Genomic DNA, 23,875 nt, shown 5'->3' on the forward strand with positions numbered 1-23,875 from the left:
ATATGTGCAGAAAAGTACCACATCAATCAGGTACCTAGCAGCAAGGATCACATGCTGCAAGCATGTTATACACTGTCCTTCTGCCTTCTCTTTTCCACACCTCCTTTATTACAGCATTAACCACACGGAACAGTGCTGGCAGTGAGCACCTGGAACAGCCTTGTGTTATGTGGGATGGGAGGATGTGCTGACCACAACTAAGAGAATCTGCCACTGCCTGAAGACAGCAGTTTGCAGACTCTGCACTAATTAAATGGTATAAATGTGCAGCAAAGCTGCTTGGGACACGAGCTGCAGAATCCACTTATGTTCCAGTAAGTAGTACAAAGTCATAAGAAAAACACTGTCTTTTCCAAAACGTTCTCCTTTAGGTGGAAAGGACCTGTGTGGTATCTTGTGCACGAGAAAATAAATGACTTGAGCTTTTTTATCTAAAACAGTAAAACTGTATTCTACGTGTGCGTATTTTACAGCCTGTGGTATCTTTCCTATCAACATAAGGGTTATGTGCTTATTTTATATGCAAAGGAAGGACTGAGGCATAAAGAATAAAGTGCAGTAAGAGATGTGGGGAACATGAGATTCAAAGTAGACATCTATTAACAGCAATTCAAAGCTGCATGAAATAAAAATAAAAATAAAATCAATTACTGAAACAGATGTTCCTAAGATAGAAAAACAGAAGTAAGAAAATTCTAACATATGGAAATTTAACTGCTAGCAAAAACTGTAGGGTCAGGTTAAATAAAGACAGAAAGTCTGAACTGCAAGATGGGCATTTGTGAGGTAAGCCAACTGGCAACAACTCTTTAGGAAGATCATCCATGAGAAAGCGTTGTGGCATTCAGGTTGATGGACTGACAAGAACACGTGAAAATGTAAAAATTACCATTATATATCCATGTCTTCATGGACATTATGTCAATAATTGCAACTTAAACAAAACTGTAATGAAGTACTGGTATTCAGAAGCTGTCATGTGTGCAAAATTTGACATAATTTATCAGTCTTACTTAAAACCCCCTCCTGCAACCAGGAATGCTACGACAAATAGGAAGTTAAGAGGCCAAATTTACTACTCTGTTACTGCGTCAAGCAGCACGTGATTTTATTTAATATTTCTACACCTTCACAAAAACAAGAGGGACCTGCAAAGTAGCAGCTGTTCCAGCAAAGTACCTTTATGACTCAGATGACCACTCTATCTCCTTTTCTAGGCATCTCCTGTAAGTCAGACAAGATAGCCAGTTCTTTAAAAAAGGACATTGGTGAAATCATTTTCAATATGTTTTTACAAAAGTCATCAGAATTTTTAGTAGCCACTTAACACACTTGGTTGTTTCCATTTGTTATTTGCAGTTTAAAATACAATGAGGTAGCCAGAAGAACCATATTTCAAGTACAGAACACAAGCATCATCAACTAGCTAAACTAGTCAATTGCGATACATGCATGTGAAATACCTTTTCTCATCTCAAAGCCTAGGTATTATGAACTTATTCAATGATTTATTCCCTTTATTTCTTCCTCTGACTTTGAGCTCTGAATACCTGCACAATGTTGCTGCCTGCAAAACTGGCTCGTCTCCATATCCGCCCTCTGGCCAAAGCCTCGTTTAACAGGTGAGCTAGCTTCCGCTCCATCTCAGCCTGAAACACTTCCTCCTGAATTCGCTGGTCGACGACACCCAAGAGAACTACATTGCAGAGAAAGTAACCCAAGAACACAATTGAATTAGTAAAAGTTTTTAGTGCCTTTTCTGCAACTTCAATTACAAGCTTTGAGTCACTCTGTGACATCTTAAGGACAGTTTAAGAGCAGCAGTATTCTTACAGGAATACTGTGAAGTTCAGCTGGTGGTTACACATTAGAAAAGGAAGGTTTTGGATCAGGAAAACTTAAAAAAAATAAATTAAAAAAAATAAAATATAATAGGGCAGAGGGCACTTCTGGAATCTCAGCCAGTCTAGGCAGATCCAGAATACTGAAGAAACAATTTAAACTCTAAAAGAGCACGAACATTTGAGCATTAAGTGACTTAATCAAACACAACCAAAACAGAACATTCAAATAAATTGCTTGTTGCAACTAACTGCCATCAAAATTTTGTGTTTGGAAGAAAGGTAGGGTGAGAGATGGGCAGGGCAAGGGTTCAGAAACAAGGGGAAAAGAAATTGTACCACGTGAATGACACTGTATTTCAAGCATGCCTTCCCTAGATAAGACACAGATTTCCAAGTATGAAAATCACAGCATATAAAAATGGTTAGTAGCCCTCCCAGCTTCACTCCCCAGCCCCAGGTAATCCACGCCACTGGGGCAGCTGATGCTGAGAAAAATACATGAGGAACACTGCACAGGAAACAACAATAAACTGTGGACCTTTGTCAACAAGATGGCATTCCAGTAAGAAAACAGTATAGTTAATGCAGCAACAGTCATTTGAATGATCTAAGTAAACAGTCTCAAGGGATAATAAACTGACTCATCACTTATTGCAGCAAAAAAATACAGTTTTCCTTCCTGAGATTCTCCGTTAACACGATTTACTTGTTAAAAAGTCTGTCTTCCATTGAAGCTTTTCATGTTTATGTATTTCCAATAAAAAGGCATTCAATCAGAAAAAATCCAATACTCACAATTTTAGGTTTTTTAATTTTATGACAATTATTAAAAAAACTTGTTCCATTTAAGATTTTTCACTGGGAAAAAAAGGAAATATTTTCAGGATTTCTCAGAGATCAACAGTACGTCTGCTAAATTCAATCACAGATAATGTATATAAAAATAAAACAGAAAAATATATAGTGGCCTAGGGCTATTATATACAGCAAGCAGAATGTCATTCTTGCCTATATATTGAATTTGAGTATCAATGAATTATGCTTAATAGCATGAATTGTATTATAAAACCAAGAGGGACAACTACAAAAAACACTGCATCTGCCAATGTCTTATGACCACTGTGATATTTTAAAGTACCCATGCACTTAGGTCTTGGCAATCTACAATTAATCTACTATTAAAAAAACCCCTTATATTTAAGCAAGCACAAATTCAATAATCTCCCTTTCTCATTAGTCATACTATCTGTCCAGAAAAAGCTATCAAATAATGAAAAAAGTCATTAACATAGAATGATTTTGCCATTATAATCTAATATACTAACTTAAAGGACTAACTAAGCCAAAGCGTACTAGCTCTTCCCAGGATACTTGCAAGAACTGGGATAACAAAAAGTTCCCCTGCATCAAAGAAAGGTGTTATGACTGGCTTTAACAATCTTATAGCCAGGAATTTTAGGGAAGAAAGAAGAAAAAAAATGTTGTGTGAGACACTCACATGCATGGATTCTAAGCTGGAAGAATCCTTTTCGTTTGTTTTCTTTTTACTGCAGGGCATAAGGAAACTTCCAACAAGAACTGGTGATGCAGATTTATAAGCAGGGGAGGGTATGGCTATCTTAACCAAACTGACAAAAAAAGCCAATATAAATGTTTAAGAAAGGATGATGTTGGATGTGGGATACACATGAGTAGTTGCTCTCATGTTACTATACACAATCTGAAATCCTTCAGCTTTCTTCAGAAACGCAAACTACATGGACTTCCTGTTTTCCTGCTTAAAAAGTAACCTGCTCACTTGTGAGAGGAGACAGAAATACCTGGAAAAAAACCAACACACTACATCTATACTACTTCTGGTAAACTATGGATGCAAAGACTGTAGGAAGACAAAAGCGTATCCAGAGGACAGCTTCACTTGAACAGCAAGGTTGCTAGGTAAAGCCTGGTCACCATTTAGGCTTTCTGTGTTAAAGAAGTAGGTAGGATCTACTGCACCTGTGGGTAAACTCAACATCCTTTAATCACCTAAAAGTGACACAATATCAGTTGCAGAATAAAACACCCATCAGACCTGGGTAGGAGGGGTCTACTTTGAATGAATCAGAAATGATTAATGAACCGTAATGAAACAGTTTCTTGCAGTTGGAATATATCCTCTCTTGTTCTGTTTTATTCCTGGCATGCTCTTATATTAAGTGCCACAGAAAGTTTTCATTTTCATTTTTAAAAAATAGAGTATCTTAAAATTAACTGAGAGCATACAGAATAGATAGTTCACACTAGACAGCATGAGCTGTCTCACTAAGAAGGAACTGCCTTATAGCCAAAAACTTTGGTGTGCATTATTGAGGAATTACAGTAGTTCATTCTAAACTCAGGAATCACATTTCTCAGAAGTTACAATTCATCACGTCTTTAGTTTTTAGAACTGATTCTGCTCAGGCATTAATACCTTTGTTATTACAATAACCGAAGTTATTACTATTTATTTATGCTAGTTATCCTACTAACAAAAATAACTGCACTTTTACTCACACGAACTGTACATACCTGTTCTCACCCAGGAAGATTTCATCAGCTGAGACACGTTAAGCTTAGGATAATGAAAGGCTGAGGGAAAAAGAGAACGGAGGAAAAACAACAGTTAGAATGCTATTCTCAGTAACAGACTAAAAAAAAAATTAAAAAGAAGGCACTTCATAATTTATACTGTCAGTGAGCATCTTCTTTACACAGATGTATTACAACTCCCGAGGCTGTATAGACGCAATGGTAAAGAAAGTGCTCTGAATTTACGCTCCCCGGTTCACCTCTGAACAGAAAGAAGCTAATGGGAGCAGTCAGATTTGTTACCTGAAAAATTTCAAGCTGCTGTACTGAGGTCATTGTTCCTACAAATTACAAGAGTAAAACTCACTGTGAATTCTGTTTCCTACTGAGCTAGCTGCAGGATGAGACTTTTGCTCAAAGGGCAATGAAGCAATTTGTGACTGCTTGGGAACAAAAGTATGACCTTCTGTGAGGCAAAAATGATACAGAAATACTAAACGTAAAGCAGAAAATTAAGTACATCTGATTTGAGTTCTAGATTTGTGCAGAGGAGAAAATTTAGAATAGATCACCTTGGTAAATTCCTTTACAGAAATCACAAATGAATGCACATAGAAGCATTGCTGCGAACAAATCTCAAGGATTATGTATGTGTGTGGAATGATGGCCCCAAGATTTTTGTATAAAGCTGTGCTACTGGATGAAATCCTTGGCCCAGTGAAGTGAATAATGTCAGTTTCCAATGATTTCAATATGAATAAGATTTTTCCCAAGGTTTCCACTGGAGAGCAGCAAAGACATATTGGGAAACAAGTGGAGATGGGGGCTGGGCCAACAGTTTCCTCAAGGGATGTTTTAAGCTTCTCTGTAGCAATACGAAAGAGGAAGGGTCATAGCTTTCTCAAAATATTTAATTCAGATGCAGTTTGCTGAGCATTACAAAAGGTTAAAAACGACCTGATCCAAGCTAACACAATTTAAAACAAACTTGCACTGTCTTCAGTTCTAGGTAAAGTTTGTCACTACTGCACGCTCTAGAGAAGCAGAAAATTACCAGTTTTCTAATTTAATCATGCCATAATTGGTAGAGCAGCTGACATCTGTCAGCATATCTAAAAATTATTCTCCTGTCCCTTAAAAAGCTTAGCAATTTTTTACTACTGCAAAGGAATCACCAATTAAATTGCCTTTTTTATTCACACAGAATCAAATGAAAACGTGGTTATTCTGCTTTATTTCAATAACAGCACCACCAGAGGTACAGTGTGACTTACAGCTCAGAGGGGTGTCAGAATACGGTCCTTTACTCTGAACACAGAATATCAGTACTCTATACACTGATCAGGATGCATCACATTTCCAAAGCTCTCAGACACACAAATAGCACCCCACAGTCCATTTAATTTAACACATTTATTTTTGGCACGCTGCTACATGATTCTTCTGAGCATAGCTTATATTTGCTCTGTAGTTCTATCTGCTCTGGTCACGCAATTGTTTACTTTAATTTAGAGATACAACCTGAACAAAAAGCGTAAACGAAACCGCATCTGTGTTTTCCTAAGCATGGAAAGAGCAAGATAAGAAAATCAAAAAGCCTCCACCGGCCACAAAACTTTGAACTGCTGACAGATGTGGGGTTTTTTTTTTCTTCTTTTTAAAACAAAATTGTGCTTTGCCTCAATACTTAATGCGCTCTTCACGCTTTTTCTAATTAGTACTTGAAAACGATTTAATTCATGCAAATTACTGGATGACTATTCACTTAAACTTTTCACGGAATTAATGAAATTTAAAAATAAACCGATGAGCAGAAAATCTTGGAATTGAAAAGAAGGATGTGCCATGATCACTGGCAGCTAAGGCTGGGTTCTGAAACCTGACGAAGAGTGTGTGAAATGAAGGACACTTCAGATAGTGCTCTCAAATTGAGATCCAGGCTCCAGCTCCTATACCACTGGACATCCAAGTGTCTCACCACACATGGCCCAATTCTGAGCTCACTGGAGACTCAGCACTGCAGTGTGATCATATTTGCAAGTTACTTAACTCACCTGGAACTAATGACTAAAACCAGTGCAGAGTCAGGGGAAAGTTGGACAGACAAAACTGGTAGTTAGATTATGGCTGGTCTGCTAATGACTACTGAAGTACACACTAGCATCACTGTAAGATTCCATGACACAGTCCTGAAGCACCATGCCATGTAATGGCACTGATTCCATGCTGACCGAAAAGGCAAAGGGTCACCTAGAAATCTTTCAACAGCTGTTTGAAGCACTCTGCTCCAGCAATATGGCCTTTGCCAGGTGATCTGGTATGGATATGACTGACCTTACACCAAGACATGTGGGACCATGCACGCTAAAACAGATATCATATTGATTCCTCTTATTTATAATCAATGGAGGAACAGCAAGAGAAAGTATGGAGGGAATGAAGGACTTAATATGAGAAGTCATGAAAACAATGGGGTATAGGCAATATTGAAATACTGTATCTGATGCAGAATCCACTCTGATGAAAACTGCCAAAATATTCTGCAGTCCTTGAATTATATCACAGCTTTTCATATTATCCTATTAGCCTTGCAACATCTCCAAAGTAACTGAAATAGATGCTACCCATCCAAGTGCCAGCTATGGCACTGAAAAACAGCCCCAAGGCAACTCTCTCTATTTTTAGCCATAATGAAAACAAAGCAATTTATTTGGGGTAGGCTCACAAAGGATAATATTCCTCTTTTAGTCCACAGCTAGCCCTCCTTTCCCTGTCTTCAGAAATCTTGCAGTCATTAACAAACAAATACATTCCTTCCTATTGCTTTTTTGTGTGTGCCAAGAGCTAACACCTAAAAACCATGATTAAACATGCCTTTCTGCTAACATGTAGTTTATGACTACTGAACTGAATGAATTTGCAATCTAAAATATGAACCGTAAGGTGAACAACACAAAATTAGCATGCAGGAAGGTGTAAACTGGACATCTGAGTATAAGTGCATTGCTGAAATTACTTAGAAGTCTGTGGGACAAAATGCAGCTGGGAAGTTTCCAGGCTTGGAGACTTCAACAGCCCTACTTCTGCACAGAAGAGTCCATATAACCCTTACTATGAATGAGTGAAAAAAGATAATGTATTACCCAGGAACAACCTACATAGTTCATTACACTGTATGTTAATTATGCAAAAAGCTCAGACTGAGTGCAAAAGGCATCATCAAGTGAGCAAGAAGCAGGGAGCAAACAGAATCCTTCAAACAAGGCTCATATTTGGGATTCTGTAGGCAATGTCTCACTTGGCTTACCAATGCTGAGTCACAGTGATAGTACACAAGTAGCTTGTCCTTAGTGTGAATCAGTGTGAACCCTCTGGCTGCTCAGCTCAACTACAGATTAAGTGTTTTACTTTGTGTACAGATTAGAAAAGATATGATATTCTTTATACAGCCCCAAGGGGAAAAAAAATTCACCACCAGGAGTACTAAATGTTACCAGGCCCAACTGACATAAATGCCACAGAACCACATGGCAAGGAACATTTCATATTTACACACTCATATACCTTCCAAATTTTCCCCCAAAGATCTTGTTGAAAAGCAGATTGTTGGTAAGTAATTTGCAAAGAGAAAAGTAGCTATATGTCAAAGCAAGATCTTCACAATACCTTGCCTGCTACAACTTCTCTGCAGACCAAGGGAAAACAGAGTTCAGAGCCTAGAAATTCAAAGCATTTACATGCTTGACTGCCAAAGCAGCTCTGAGGATCTGGCTTCTGGTCACCCTCAGACTGCTCAATAAGAGGTCTCAAGAAGGATCTATCCAATACTGCTGAGCCTTTGGACATGATTTCTGGCTCTGAAGATCTCAAATCCTTTGACTCAAAACAAAAACACTGCAAGAGTGCAAAAAGAAAAAAATATCCAGAAATAGCTATAAAGAGCTGAGTAATGATGCTTCATTTACAGTAGTGTATGAAGGACTTCCACTATTGTCCACGCTGACAGACAGACTCATTCCTCAACAAGCTGAGAAACTGTGTTCTCACTTTGCTGATTTATCAAATGGCACTATGCCTGGTGTTCCACCACGGTGAATCCAAAAATGCTGAAGCACTACAGAGACCAAACCACAGAACTGCAAATCAAATTGAGATGTTCTGCAGTGTGCTACATCAACAGTTTTCTAGTGACGTGCAAGTCAAATACTGCAAGATACTCATTGACTTAGGGCTGCCAGGGAAGTGGTAGAGTTCTCATCCCTGGAAGTATATGTGTATGTGGCACTAAGGGACATGGTTTAGTGATGGGACTCAGTAGGTTAGGCTGATGGTTGAACTTGATGATTCCGTGGAGTCCTAATGGCACTATCCTGCAAGAGTAGTGCCTGCCTTCCTCACTCAATCTGCTTCACACAGCTTTCTCTCTGATGTGTGAGCTGTCACAGAGCTCCACTGGCATTGTCAAGGAATTGGTCCCACTGGCCAGGCACTAAAAGCATGCAAATAACACAGGGAGAATTCCTGCTCTGAGCACTAAATAAATTACTCATACATTTTGTAAATACTATCAGGAAAAAAGAGTGAAAAAAAAAAAGGAGAACAGTTCACGTACATGTTTAATAGGAACCGTTTTCCCTCATTACCAGCCCGCTTTTTAGGATGTATTGATGTTTATAAAAAATTATGTTATCAAACTGCACTGTACGATCCATCACACAAACTGAAAGATAGGATTCTCAGCAAGGGGCCACTTCCAAATTCACTACAAATATCCCTCCAGAATATGAAAACAAAACTCAAAATTGTAAGACCGGGTGTGTGTACACCACAGAAAAAAGAACTCAAGCCACTCAGAATAATACCCAAAAAGTAATAAGCTCAAGGGCAAAAGTGCAAACACATAAATAACTTATCAATGCATAGCGAAACGTCTTTCAAGCAATCAATTTAATTTGAATTGAATGAGAGGTAAAGATTACAGCACGTGATCTGAGATGATCGGCGACCTCACACAGAACCAAAAGAATGTCTGTCATCCACCGAAAAGGATTATTATGGTTTTTGTCCTGGCTCAATTAAATACTACTGTGACTGCAAAGGTATATTCTATGTGAAATAAAATGAGGGCAGAATTGTTAAAAGGAAACAGGAAAGTCAATACAAATAATAGGTTATGGAAGCAGAGGGAACAACAACAGAAATAAATAAAAAAACTGAAAAGTTCAATACCACCTATCAGTAGAACTTATTTTCCACCAAATACTTGACTTTATAGAGAGAATCACTGTGTTGGGTGCTTTAAGACTATATGGCCCATAATAAGTATCTTGGATGACTAAAAATCTGCTTCGGAAAACACAATGAGATAGGAGAAACCAGGAATTAATGGGCAGGATTTACATTAACAGGTGCCACCAGGAAAAGCAGTACTGTTCTCTAATCATCTTACTTATCTTTGTGAGTCACTGCTGTCAAGAACAATCCATTACTGTACAGGGATTATTGTTTAAATGAGAAACTTAGCTTATTTGTAAGACTGAGGTCACTTGTAAGATGTAGACAAACATAAATTGTCAAGAGTGAATGTCAAGGAAACTCTGCTAAGCAAGCAGTTTCCATTAATCTAAGTTAAGGATGACCACAGATTGGGGAAAAAAAAGACAGTACAATAGTACACAGGAAGCAAGAGAGATAGTTAAAAGGTAACACCTTTAAGATAACAGACAGAGGAAAGGACAGTGACAACAGCAACAAGTTGCTGTAACACGGATACACACCATGTGAGCAGAGTTTGCTTGACAGAATTCATGATACAAGTCAGTTACTTTAAGATATTTTTAAACTGTAGAGAAGAAAAAATACTGAAAAAAAAGTAAAGTATTTTGCAGCCTTGGCCACAAGTACTCACGTTCAGCAATTTGCTGCACAGGAAAACCCAGATAGAAGCTGAATTCCACCATGGACAAGTTTCTTAATTGTTCACTGACTTCTGACCCATTTAGAAAACCATATCTATCTCGAATGGCAAAAATGATGCTCACAGGGCCCTGACGAAACGCAGCCCCAGGCCTACTCAGAGTTATATTCAGTATCTGAAAAGACAAGATTGCAATAGTGTCAGCAAAAGCAAATCACTGGCATTTCTATCCTTTACTTGATAGGCTTTTTTTCCTAATATGAGGGGGAGTGTTTTACATCAAAGCAGATGGAAAATGCTAGATGAATACTGAAGTGAATGGGACAGACAGGAAGACAACATGACGAAGGCAAATCATGGAAACAGATGTTCCCTTGGTCAAAATGTACCGCACCATGCATACCCCTGTAAACTGATGGAAATTTCATTTTGCCACCTATACACGGAGCAACTATGTCCATACAGACAAGTCTATTCCAAAGAGTAATAAACCATTTAAAAAGATAAATTGCTAAGCTGACAGTCCAAGAAACTGTCTTCATTCTATCCAGTTATATTGCTTCTCTCAGTTGGACAGTTCTGAGTATATTGCTATGCACTTGATCTGTATGTACTAGATACTATTTTATATGCTATAAAGTTTATGTAGTATCTTCTGCTTTGACTTTATGATACAACAGATACACATTTATGGTGCACATAGCAAAATATTATTTATTTATTTATTTATATTAATTTTGGGACTACAGGAAAGCTAGAATAAATTTAAGACATCAGAGAGAAGAGGGATTTGATCTCTCAAGTTGAATTATTGACTTTCCAGGAGGTTTTAAACTCCCATGTAATTCAGTATCCTATGCATAGTCAATACGTTACATTTCACATGTGAATTTCCAGTAGTAGCCTCCATGGACAACATACAAGACTAGAAGTATTTCTACAACTCAGAAGAAACTAGAACATTTGATCCTGCAATGATACTATGCATAAGATTTCTGTACTTCTTAATAGGATCTCCCGAGTGGCCATGAAATCTGTAAACTGTCTTCCAACAAAAACTTACTGACTGCGCTCAATTCTGTAGGAACAAAAAACAATGAAAATGAAGTTGATAAGGGTTAGGGCAGACTTCTGTGAAAGGCTTACGTGAACAGCATAAGCCTGCTTATCATATAATGGCTTAGGTCGGAGAAGACCTTAAAGACCATTTCATTCCAAGCCATCTGCTGTGGATGAGGCTGCCAACCACCAGCTCAGGCTGCCCAGAGCCCCATCCAACTTGGCCTTAAACATCTCCAGGTATGGGGGGCCCACAGCTTCTCTGGGCAGCTGTGCCTGTGCCTTGTAACCCTCTGTGTAAAGAATTTCTTCCTACCATCTAACTTAAATCTCCACTCCTGTTCTATCTCTATTAAACCATGTAAATAGTTGGTTCCCCTCCTGCTTATCAACTCCCCTCAAGTACTGGAGGTTGCAATGAGGTCTCCTTGGAGCATTCTCTTCTCCAAGCTAAACAAGCTTGGAGAACGCCCTCAGCCTTTCCTCATAGAAGAGGTGCTCCAGACCTCTGAGCATCCTCATGGCCCTACTCTGAATCCACTCCAACAGCTCCATTTCCTTCTTGTGCTGGGGGTTCCAGGCCAGTCCCCTCCAGCTGGGGACTCACAAGGGCAAAGCAGAGGGGACAATCCCCTCCCTCTCCCTGCTGCCATCTCTCTGTTGATGTAGCCAAGGATGCAGTTGGCCTTCTGGACTGCAAGTGCACACTGCTGGTTCATGTCCAGCTCTTCACCCAGAACCCCCAAGCCCTTCTCCACAGGGCTGTTCACATTCCTGTTATTTTCATCAACACCTATTGATATAAATCATAATCTACTTGGATCACCCTTTCAAGAAGTTTGAAACCAGCGACATGTGCCAGATTATTCTGCAGAGAAAAGTTCTGAATTTCTTATGAAGCCTCACCGTTCTACAAGATCTAGATAGGAAGGGGTAGCCTGTGGACACCTACTGGCTGAGTTAAGCTCAGAACAACCAAAGGCAAAGAGAAAAAGGGACAGATACAAAACGTACTTATCTTTTTACCTGCACAGTGAAGTTGTAGAACTCCTGGTGTTGTTTGCTCACTTCCATGAATGCCATTGTCAGCCCCTTCTCGATGCGCTGACTGAAGTTGCAGAACCCAATATCCATGTTTCGAGGCACAAACTGAAGCACTGAAGGTAAAGACTATACATTATTTCTACAGCAAAGGCAAAGTACTTCCACGAGAGCAAACAAAATGAGCAAGAGAATCCTCATTCCATAGGACTATCACTTTTTTCATAAAATTCAGGACATATTCTATGAAAACCTGGATAAAAATACACATTCTCTGTGGGTGCAGGAAATTTTCAGCTCATAAGAATCTGTTACAACAGTAATTAGATTATCCAAAGATACTGCTGACAAAATAGCCACTGTTTCCTCCTGCATGCTGAAAAACCTTTGCTACATACAAACTGGTTAATTTCACAAGACTTGAGTGCTGAATCGACCGCACTAAAATCCTTCATATTCAACATCTTCAATTAAAATCTTAAGGGAAATAACAATAAATTTCTTTTTATACCGAAAACTAATAGTTAGCATGTCTAAATCACACTGGATCCATTAATGCATGTCAACAATAGCCTAACATTTAAAATACCTAACTAGCAGCCATTCTTACAAATCAGTTTAGATATACCATAACATCTTTGATGGAAGATTGAGAAAAGGAGAGGAATAGAAACATGAGCATGCGCACAGATTTCTGTCTATGTGCGCATCTATCTGCACATTTCTTGATGTATTCTTACCCAAAGAAATGCTATCATCAGGTTACAGATCCTAATAGCACTGTTATACAAAGGTCACAATGAGGAAATGTAGCTATCCCCCATTTGTTTAACCATGCTATGCAGCGGGAAAAAATGTCCCATTCACACAACAGATTTCTGTCGTAATTTACAGATACTAACAGAGCAGAAAAAGCACATGAAACATACCTGAATAAAAGCACCCATGTTTGACACTCATGTACTCTCTGCCCATTTACTCAGTCCCCGTCACTTCCTCATTACTCAGCCAACCAATCAGGCTACTGTTATTGTTATGCAAATACTGCCTGAAGAAGATTTTAAGTGACACCACCGACTCTCAAAAGTCATTACATGGTTAATATTTTACTTTAGATCATTAGTAGTCATGGACTTGACATATACTGCTGCCATACAATATCCACGTAAAGCTGAATACTACACGAGCCATCCTCTTGCTCACCAATTCTCAATATAAGAATTACAGAAAGTATAATTTAAGGTAAAAATAATTCCAAATATAAAGCAAGCATTACAAAGTAGCTGCATTGTGATCTTATGAGCAAACAGAAACATTTTTCTCATCTCACCTCTGCAAGATGCCGTGTAAATCAGGGTATCGACAGGAAAGGAGGCACTGAAAACAGACTCACCTTTCAATACGAGAATACTTCTAACGTTTAAAGCAATACAAAGGAATGCAAACAATGTTCACTCCCTTCAGCAGTGAACTATTAACTGAAATATGAAGTGAGCTAAAGAGAATATGCATTTTGCAAGGTGCCAAGCTTTCCTGAAAAAAAACATGAAATGACAGGCTTAATTGTTAATTAAAATTTACCACAGATGCTACACGTATTTTAATAACAAACAAATGCTCATAGCAGTAGAACACAGTTTTCACTTGAGCTCACTTAATCATGAGACTCTCCACAAGTGTAGAGGTGTGAATCAGTATGAAGCTACACCTTCTCCACTTTGTGTCAGGAAGAACTCACCTGTCTGAACTTGGAACCTGTTATCCGGCACAGTGAAAGAAGGATGTAGGGAGAGGATCAGCGGGGCCTCGCCATGGAGAAGACTGCTGTTCACAAGCACATTTATGACAGCTATTGCCGTGTAAACAAAAGGGCCTGATGTCACCAAGAAAGCAAACTTTGGGGAAATTTTATACACCTACAGAAAAAAAATTAAAACAAAACAAAACTTCAACAAGAAATTTGGCAGCAACATTTCAGACATACAGAGACACAGGCATTTCTAAGCTTAAACTTCCACAGGTAGGAAAATGGAATCTTTATTTTACAAAGAGCAGGAGCACACAGACTCTGACAGGGCTTACAGCCTCTTCTCCTGTGCATCAGCAATGCATGCAACCTACACCTGGCACATCAACTGCAATCTCTTCCGTACAGCACTTCTACCTTAGCTCTTCTCCATTTATCATAGCACAGCAGCACTGCAGCTTGTCTGCATTCCCCAGGAGCGTATGAGAGTTCCCATACAAATTGCTGTCTACTTACCAATGCATTTGCACAGCTTTCACATTTCAGATCTATGTTGCATAGCAAATGCATTCTATAATATTCACATGTGACGTGTGAGAAGCAAAATACACATAACCTGTGCTTTATGGATACATTTCCCTCACACGTATTCTGGAGAATATCTCTCAGCACAGTTACAATTACAATTTTCCTCTTCCATTTCATTGCGTGACTTTGAGACTTCTCAAAAACCCTGAGGAGCATTAGACATCGTGTAAAAGAAATGAAATTGAAAGTTAAATATGAGCCTAGGCAAATGTTTCCATGCAGATGCTTTTATTACATTATTATTCTGTCATCTAAGTAAAAACAAACTGAAGGCTTTTATTTATTCAAACAAATTGCAGTGTCTTTTCTCCCTATGGGAATCTCTCTCAGTTTCAAGGACATCTATTTTCCCATTTCCCAGCATTACATTTTTCCTCCTTCCTCTATTTTGCCCCCCTCCTTCTTCCAGCCCTTTGCTTTATTTGCTCAAGTCAGTCATACAGAAGTATTTTGGGATATCCAACATGATGGCCTCACAAATAAATAATCTAAATGAGAGACATGAAGGTTGTGATAAATGTTCACTCCTTAGATGAAGAGATGCTGTCATCTGGCAGGCTTTGCACTGGTGAAGGGCTTTTTCAGGTAGCCCAACTTCAAGAGGTGTCTTATGAAAAAGCACAGTGCTACTTAAATTGTAACCCACAGCCCTGTGATGGGATTTCTGCGACTGTAACACAATGGTAATGGTAGCCCTTTCCTGCACTCCAGAAACATGATGCATTTCAAAGGGCTAACACTCACCAAAAGAAGCTACCTAAGTAGCAGAATAAAAACCCGTATCTTGCTCATTATTCTTCTTACTCGACAAATATATGCGGCATCCTGCTTTTATAAATTGATTTAGGCCCACAGAACACAAATTTGTTTGATATGAATAATATGCACAGCTCTTCTCGGTTTTTCTTATCTGAAACTTTTATCTCAGGATGAAATGATCTCTGCAGCTTCAGTTTGTCAAACGGAAAACAGCAGTTATAACAGGTAAGACATACAAAGAGAAACTTGTCCATTACTTGCAAAAGAGATTGCTTAAAAGGAAAAAACAGTTAGAATTACAAATCTTACTAACAAATTGCTGGTGATTTTCTAAAGCCATATACACTGAGGAAGAGTGCCAGCATATTGTAATAGGCTATAGTTAGGTATTGAAGACAAGAAAGCAAGCTTCTGATAACCAGCTCAGCTGCCTGCATCTCTGACCTGTTCTGGTGTGACACAGATGCAATGAAAGCAGCCTACACTAGGAACTCCCCTGAAATTTTTCATTGACATTTTCACTTGAACAGCTAATACTCATACTTCCCTTCTGCACTTCACCGCAGCAAAAGAGCAAAAGTAATGTCACAATAATGGAAATGTAAAAGAACTTTTTAAACTCCAGTTTTCAGGTAGGTGGATCAGAACCAGTGTAGGTGAAAACAATACCTATTTCTGCTGGAGATATTTCAGGGTTGTCTCAAGTTCAATCTCAGCAACTTAAGTTAGATCCCAGAAGTAAGACAGCCATGTTAGCATGATGCTGTCTACAAGGTAATTCACAGAGAAGCTTGGAAAGTTATGCAGGATAGATGAGAACAACTCATGACTCTTGAGCCGTGAAAAAGAACAGTTCCTTCTGGCACAACTCTAATGGTTCACAAACTCATCCATCCATCCATCCATCCATCCATCCATCCATCCATCCATCCATCCATCCATCCATCCATCCATCCATCCCTCTCTTGGATGTTTCACCTCTGCTGCCAAGACAGTGAGACGCTACCAAACACATTCGCTAAACTACAGTTTTAGAGTGCTACCTATTTAAGCAAACAAGCACAAATTCTAACATTAAATAACCACAAAATTTCTTCATACCTTAGCACCCCAAAACTCAACACATACTCCTGAGCTATTCCCACAGCAAAAGCAGAAGCCTTCAGTATGAGCCAATGTACCACATCAATCTGAGCCATCTCTTCTCCAATGCCAGACAGATAACATAACCCTGCTGTTTCCAGGATACAATCTACCTTATTCAAAGCTACTCTGACAAGAGAGAATGCTTCTAACATGGCAAGTTTTTAGGTCACAACTTATCACAGTACTTGGGATAAACATGATTGCGTGCTTAATTCCATCCCTTACGATTTTCCATAAGCATTTGCTACAGATTATTGTCAGCTAAACTGTTTGATTAGATGCACCTTTGGTACCATCCAACCCATGCCTACACACCACAGTATTATGCTGTGTAAACATCTGGTAGAAGGCATAAAAAATCCATTTCCTCACCACCACCTTATTAAGCATTCTGTAACCGGTCTGCAGGGAGCATTTAACTTCCTAAAGATGAGCTACAAAGGCTCACAGGTCTTAAAAATGAAACAGATATTCTGCTCCCGTACACATTAGGATCCAGGGGCAACAATTCTCCCACTATTTTCACACACCTAAATGATAGCAGCCATGGTTTCAGCAGCATTGAGCAGCAATGAATGAGACAGAATCCAGTGCAAATCCACAAGGTGGCACCTTTGAAGAAAGTATTACGCTGCCAGACAATGAACTCATTCCCTTACTTTTAAAGCAGAGGTTTGCAAATTTTGGATTACAGAAACCTGGCCTGAAACCCCAGATAAATGCAGTAACAAAGTCACTGAGGTATACATTACACTGCATGATAAAATTTCATAGCACAAATGAGGCTGGCAAAAGCCTTTCTTCTGTCTGTATGAACTTAATGGTACCTGGTGTGCTTCCAGCAAGTCACTGCCAACACTGCTTTTTTTCTCATATCCCCATGCAACAAAGCTATGTTGACTGAATGCTGCATCTTACTCAAGTGCCAGAAAGCTTACATTAGAGAAAGCTGAAAAAAAAACTGCTCCTGTTCAAACCACAAGGTCTTACCCTTCTGCAGATGCTATACCCTGAAATCAATTGGAAGGAAAGAACTTTCAAATGTTAGGTTAATCTCACTCTCCTGTAAGGAATTTTAGCAGGAACAAAAAACTGGAAGAAGATTATTCATGAGACAGGACTTAGACCTGTTTCTCTTTCCCACCCCCCGCCCCACCACCACCACACACACACACCCTTCAAATTCAGCAGCTCAGAGAGTGTGAAACAATAATCAGAGGCCAAAGTTTCAACTGAAAAAGCTGGAAAAAAAATGATTTTCCTCTCAGTATTAAACTTGGATTGCATTGAAAGTGAGTAGCAGTTATAACCAATGTTGCCATGGATTTTATTTTTAAAGCAAGCATTACTACCAAGTTAAATTTAACAAGACTGTCTCCCGATTTACTGGGCATTACATCACAGCAAGGGAACAACATCTGTGAGCTGTAATAAGAGACATAGTGAACTTAAAGAAGTGCACCGCTTTACCGTAACTTGCAAATGTACACTCGCTTCCTGGGTACTTTTGACTAACAAAAATCACATCTGCTTTATTAATTAAATTTAGCAATATGGGAGAATACTGTTTAAAATTCCTCATTACACCACCATAAAACATGCTGATATTAGAGACGGCTATTCATTTAAAATAGCAGTTTTGTTAGTATTCCACTGCTAGAGGTGAAGGCATTTCCTGGTGATTACATTTAGTGCAAAAACACTTATACCCAAGGCATCACTATAAGAACACATAGCAGCATTCGAGCATAAAATCAGCACAAACGATTCCACAGGGATGATTTCTCCTTTTGAAAAGAAAACAATCTGTCAAGAATGAAGCTGGACTAACTGCGTTACTTATAAAAGCAGTTGCCAGCAAGTGGCCTTAGAGCCAAAATGACCTATTGAGAGCTCTGCAAGACAACAGTGGGCATGAAATGAAATGATTTAAAGTGGAACTTATCCTGACTGAGCAGTAGAGAGGCGTGTTCACAAACAGACAGGAGCTGTTTAGTTACTGAATGTTGTGGTTGTGGCAGGAGATGTCGAAAAACCATTTTCCCACACAGACCAGCAAGCAGAAGTTAAAGGCACCACCATCTCAGCCTTCTGAGCACAGAGATCAACATTCAAACTGCTTCCTAAGGGAACTACACACAGAAGCAGGTACTGCCTTGGTGCTAGGCTACTGCAGCTGGACCAACACAGAAGTGACATGCAGCAATTGCAGCTAAACCTGCACCTCAACCTGTAACTCCATTAAAACATTCAATTTCATCCCGTGTACTGAAGTACTGACAAAAGTAGCCCTAAACCACCTCTGTGACTGTTTTACACTCAGAGAGGGTTTGAGGGGGAGGGGAAGAAGAGTCTGAAATCTCACCTCAGTGGGCACTCACTTCAAGGCTAGGGAACAACACTGAAATACTGCTCAAAGAAGATTCCTTGAACATTAGTGGAGAGGAAGAATTCAAAACAAAAATGAGAGAGCAGAAATTCCTTACTCTGTAAGCAGAGGAAGGAGAGGAGTGGGGAAATTCCAATCACACTTATTTGAAGGCTTACAAATAATATCCTACCATTGTATATCTGATTTTTTTCCCTGCCTTTCTCATCTGCCAAACCCTGTCTATATGAGATTCCACCATTTTTGCTCTAAGTGCTGGTGCCCTCAGTTACAAGATATAACAGCACGAGGCAGTGAAGAACAGCTTGCTTTGCTGAAGGCATAAAGCATATAAACAACTAGCAGGAGAAGCAAAACTCTGTGACATACTTTAGAACAGTAAAAGCTTTTCAGCTCAGTTTCACCTCACAAGTCAGAGCAGGTGAGAAGCAGAGGCAGGACGCTGCTTGCTCAGCTATGGCAAAAACAAGAAAGGTTTGCCTTAGACAATAAATCACATTCTAAAAGTTAAAAAAAAAAAAAAAAGTTGGATGCCATACTTGCATTAAAACAAAAGGTTAATGTTTAGGTTGAAAAAAACCTCTCTGTGGTTTAGCATTGCAAGAGTCATTTTTAAATTACTAGTTTAGCCTGTGAACTGAAACCACTATTGTATTACATTAATCAAAGAGTGCTTGTACACACTTCATGCCACTTACCTCCAGCTCTACTGATCGCCTGAACTGAGCTCTGAGCACTTCTCTGATGGATTCACTGACGTTCTGGAGAACAGCTCTTCGGGCCAGCACTGAAAATTAATGTCAGTCAGTAAGCATAATTTAGCTTCACCTCTTGGGCTTCATCTCTAAGCTGCATTTGCAATTGTGTAATGCATGAAAAAGCAGACAAAGAGATCAATTGTGTCAGACATACAAGACAAGGGGACAGGCAAAGGTGGGACCATATCCTAAAAATCAACTGAATACAGTTTAAGAAACTATAGGTTTAATCATTCTTATTTTTGGCAATATCGAATGTCTTCAGTATTCGAGTCAAGGAACCTTCTTAAGAGTCACTCAAGTGATCAAATAGGGTCTGAAACTTGCAGCAATCAGTCTGGTCTGCACACCACAATGAGACTGCTGTTATTATACAGTTTAAGTTTTGCAGGCAATGCAAGGAATGTAGATGAGGTCAGAAAAAAGCCACAGCAAATGCGCATCTACTTTTCTCTTAAATAAAAGTAAACAAACATGTCTTTGGTGACTGAAAGGGATATCCACTAAGAAACTGCTTCGATACCCCCAAGCCCTTATGGCTATTATGTCTGCTTGAGACTGTAACTGAGGACAAGGAAACAACTGAGAAGTATGACAATGTCATTCCGCATCTATTTTCCACCAGTAAACTGCCTACAGAACTACTACTATAAGTTAAAACAAATCTTCCTTCTCACCAACAGTCAGCACACCTTCATACCTGGAGAATAAGACAATTATCACGCCGCTTTCCACATTACAGTAAAAGTTAAATATATTGATTACCACAGAGTATGCAGCATTTCTACAGCTGCCCTTGGTTAGTTCTCTGGTACAAGCCAGGAGTGGTTTCTGAAAACAAAACAAAGAAGTTGGTGGCCTCTCACCAGCAGTGACGAGGTACGCGTCAGGGACTGTGATGTCGCAGACGTAGGGCTGCCTGGTGGTGCTGGTGGCAGAAGGGAGGACGGCAGCTCCTGGACGAGTGGAGGTCACCAGAGGAGTGGAGGAGGACATACCAGACCTGCTCGTGGTGCTGGTGGCTGTGGTGGTGGGGATGGTGCTGGCAGCAACTGATGTGTCAGCATCACCGACTCCTGTTGGAATGTCGTACCCTGTGGGAGGGAGGGAAGTCAAGGGAAATTGTGTGGGAATAAACAATGTGGTCACAGACAGAGATTCTGTAGGAGAGGGGAGAATGCTGCTGGCATCTGCGTGCTGTGTCGGGCCAACAGGGTCTGCTGTCAGAAGGGCTGTTGTGTGAGCGCTGCTCTCGCTGAGGGATGTTAAAAGCAGTGTGGCCTTAACTGTAGCACCAATATCCTCATCTGAAGCCAGACTAGTTGAGAGCAGAGATGAAGACGCATTTAAGACAGGAGTTGTTGGGAATGTAGTAAACATGGAGATCAGATTTGTCTCATCGAGCAAGACGCTGCTTCTAAGAGGCCCAGTGTCGGAAGCGGGCAGCACCAGGGCAGAAGCCACGTACTGCAAGGAGGAAGGGGAAGGCTCTAACTGAGAGGTAGCTCCTGGTACAGCTGAGGTAAACATGGCTTCGGATCCCACCGGCAATACTGATGGTGCTTCCAGAAACACAGATGAGTCGGAAGGAAAACTTGACGATGGCATTATTTCAGGTACATGCGCACCTGGAACAGAGGATGCATCTGAATAAAAGTACGAGGTTTGCCCGACAGAGAACAAAGAGACCTCAGAGTCAGTGGCAGAGCTGACAGCAGTAGCTAAGTCCCAGCTGGAAACATCCTCAGAAAGTACTGATGTCCCAGTCAACAAGGTCTGAGGTAACAGTGTTGAGAAATCACTCTGCATGACAGAGTGAGAAGTTAGCACAGCTGATGACAGAAGTAAGTAGCTAGGTTCAATCAGAAATGGCGTTGATAAAAGATCAGACGAAAAATCTGACGTATTTAAAGACAGCTCTTCCCTTGTAGATGTCTTGTCAAATAAAAGTACGGATTCTGATGGCTTAAGCTCTGACGACTCCAGACAAGTTGTGGGGCTGACTGCAAGTGATGCAACCAGGTGGCTTGGGATGGTCGCAGACTCCAACAGAACAGTGCTGGTAGTGGGATGCTCTACACGAGTGTTTGGTGCCAGTGACACAGTTCCTGTGACAGGCAGAGAAAACTGGACAGCAGAGATGTCCAGTGAGGTCTCTCCGAGGAGCTCATGGTAAGAAGGAGAGCTCACAGGTTTTCTGTCATCAAGAGCGGTGTGCACAGTGCTCAGTAAAAACAAACTCGAATCAGGGATTTCAGCAAATCTTGAAGAAAATGAAACAACTGGTCTTGATGGAAAAGAAGTATCAAATATCTCAGGTGTAGGCTCTTCTAACTCATATCTGTCAGTAATTATAGTTGTAAACGGAGTTATGCCTTGTACTTCAGAGGCTGTGAATGACAGAGTTTCAACATAATCACCTGAGCCCACATCGTGTTCTGGGGAAAACCCTGCTTCTGGCAGAAGAGAAACGGAGTCACAATATAAACACGAACTGAATGATCTCATGAAAGGCACTGGGCTTATGAGCTCGCTATAAAGCTCAGATTGACTTGGTATTTCCGAATCAGCAGGCAAATTTGGTGCTGCACTGGAGAATTTCTGTGTAAACAAGCCGGCATTGAGAACTGTATCACGGTAGGTGGGCATGGCAGTTGAGTGACCCGGGAAAGTTGCAAATGGAAGACTGATTGAAAACAAAGCAGACTCAGCATTAGCTGTTGCAGCAGCTGTGGCCCAGGGAATACTTGGAGCGCGGTCGGTCCTTACACTGACAGCTTCTGTTGCCCTGCTATTCACAATAGTGTAAATGTCACCACTTTGTTCTGTAGCACCTGCTGCAGCTTGGCTATGATTTTCACCCAGCAGCTTGAGATGGACAGGTGATCCCTCTGAAGTGACCCCAGGAAGAAGAGATGTTAAACTTCTGTTTATGTTTTCCCACATTGCGTCCACCTCCTCAGAAGGAACAGGAGTGAAATAAATACCTGTATCTGATGGGTGCAATGGCAAGTGCCTGCTTGCAGTCAGCATTCCACTGTCTGGTACAAAAGGCTCCAACTCTGTGAGACTGGTACTGTAATCAAGGACAGCACTCAGTGGAGTCTTTAGCTGTGCTGTTCTCAAGACATCGTATGGCGAAGAAAAGACAGATAATGAAGGTGTTAGTAACGGAGTTTCTGATGTTTCTCTTGGTGGCTCTACTGTATTAACTGAGTGATGACCTGTTAAAATTGCAGAAGACTTCAGTGGAGGAGTCCACTGTGCCTTTGGAAATGGGCTAATAAATTTGTCGTCACTTAAGAATGCCTCATTGCTTGTTACGGAGAAATCTATCAACGGCGTATTTCTCCCTTCTGAAATTTTGACCATTTCTTCTTGGTTAAATGAAGTCACATCAATGGGAGTGGTAACTGATGATAAAAGCGTTTGAAGAAAATTACTTTCTTGGGACTCCAAAGTACTTTTTGCTAAGGCCATTTGTGTTCTGCTGCCTGATATGCTTTGGTGCACCTTTGAGTCCATTGAGAAAAAGGATAAATTTTGCTGCTCCGAAGATATTTCATCTAAATAAAAAGAGAAAGAAAAACAAAACAAAAATAGCAGATTAGCTTAAGCGGTAAGACTGGAAGGAGCAAACCTTCCAGAACTCTATTCACAATCCAAGGGTAGAGACAAAACTGCTCAATACTTGTAAAATCTCTGTAAGAGAACAAGCATTAAGTTCTTCTGTGAAACGCCATTCCCTTTAAATAAGTGGGACGACAGGAGCCCCTCTCACTCATCCCTTGACAGCAGCACCCCAGTGAGCCTGCAGAAGGGAGAGCAGCTCCCTCTCGCAAGGTTACTGCACATGTCAGCTAATGCACTCCCAAAGTAAGCAATCAGAAAGGGTAATAAGGTACAACACAGAAAAACTTTGCGTAACTTCAAGGACTAAGTTTGCTCTTCTGCTTTCCACTAGCATCACTTTGTTTCCTCCAGTTTTACTGTTTTTATTAGGCACACAAGCAGATCTGTTCTCTTCCAAGGACCAGCTCCTGGCAATATCAGAAATGAGTGACGCTCACACTA

General features: G+C 40.1%; 1 protein-coding gene across 3 annotated transcripts in view; it reads right to left on the reverse strand.

Annotated features, from left to right (window-relative positions):
- Nucleotides 1–23,875, reverse strand: part of KIAA1549 (KIAA1549 ortholog) — a 122,857-nt gene that overhangs the window by 44,137 nt on the left and 54,845 nt on the right. For all 3 annotated transcript variants that reach the window (XM_015867229.2, XM_015867220.2, XM_015867211.2), the window contains exons 2-8: nucleotides 20,668–23,367; nucleotides 19,742–19,830; nucleotides 14,153–14,330; nucleotides 12,400–12,530; nucleotides 10,306–10,489; nucleotides 4,398–4,457; nucleotides 1,551–1,696 (exon numbers count right to left, since the gene is read on the reverse strand). In XM_015867229.2, coding sequence (XP_015722715.1) covers nucleotides 1,551–1,696; nucleotides 4,398–4,457; nucleotides 10,306–10,489; nucleotides 12,400–12,530; nucleotides 14,153–14,330; nucleotides 19,742–19,830; nucleotides 20,668–23,367 — 3,488 coding nt within the window. The remainder of the gene's footprint in view (nucleotides 1–1,550; nucleotides 1,697–4,397; nucleotides 4,458–10,305; nucleotides 10,490–12,399; nucleotides 12,531–14,152; nucleotides 14,331–19,741; nucleotides 19,831–20,667; nucleotides 23,368–23,875) is intronic.

The sequence above is a fragment of the Coturnix japonica genome, chromosome 1 (assembly GCF_001577835.2).
Source record: "Coturnix japonica isolate 7356 chromosome 1, Coturnix japonica 2.1, whole genome shotgun sequence".
NCBI classification, from domain to species: Eukaryota; Metazoa; Chordata; class Aves; order Galliformes; family Phasianidae; genus Coturnix; species Coturnix japonica.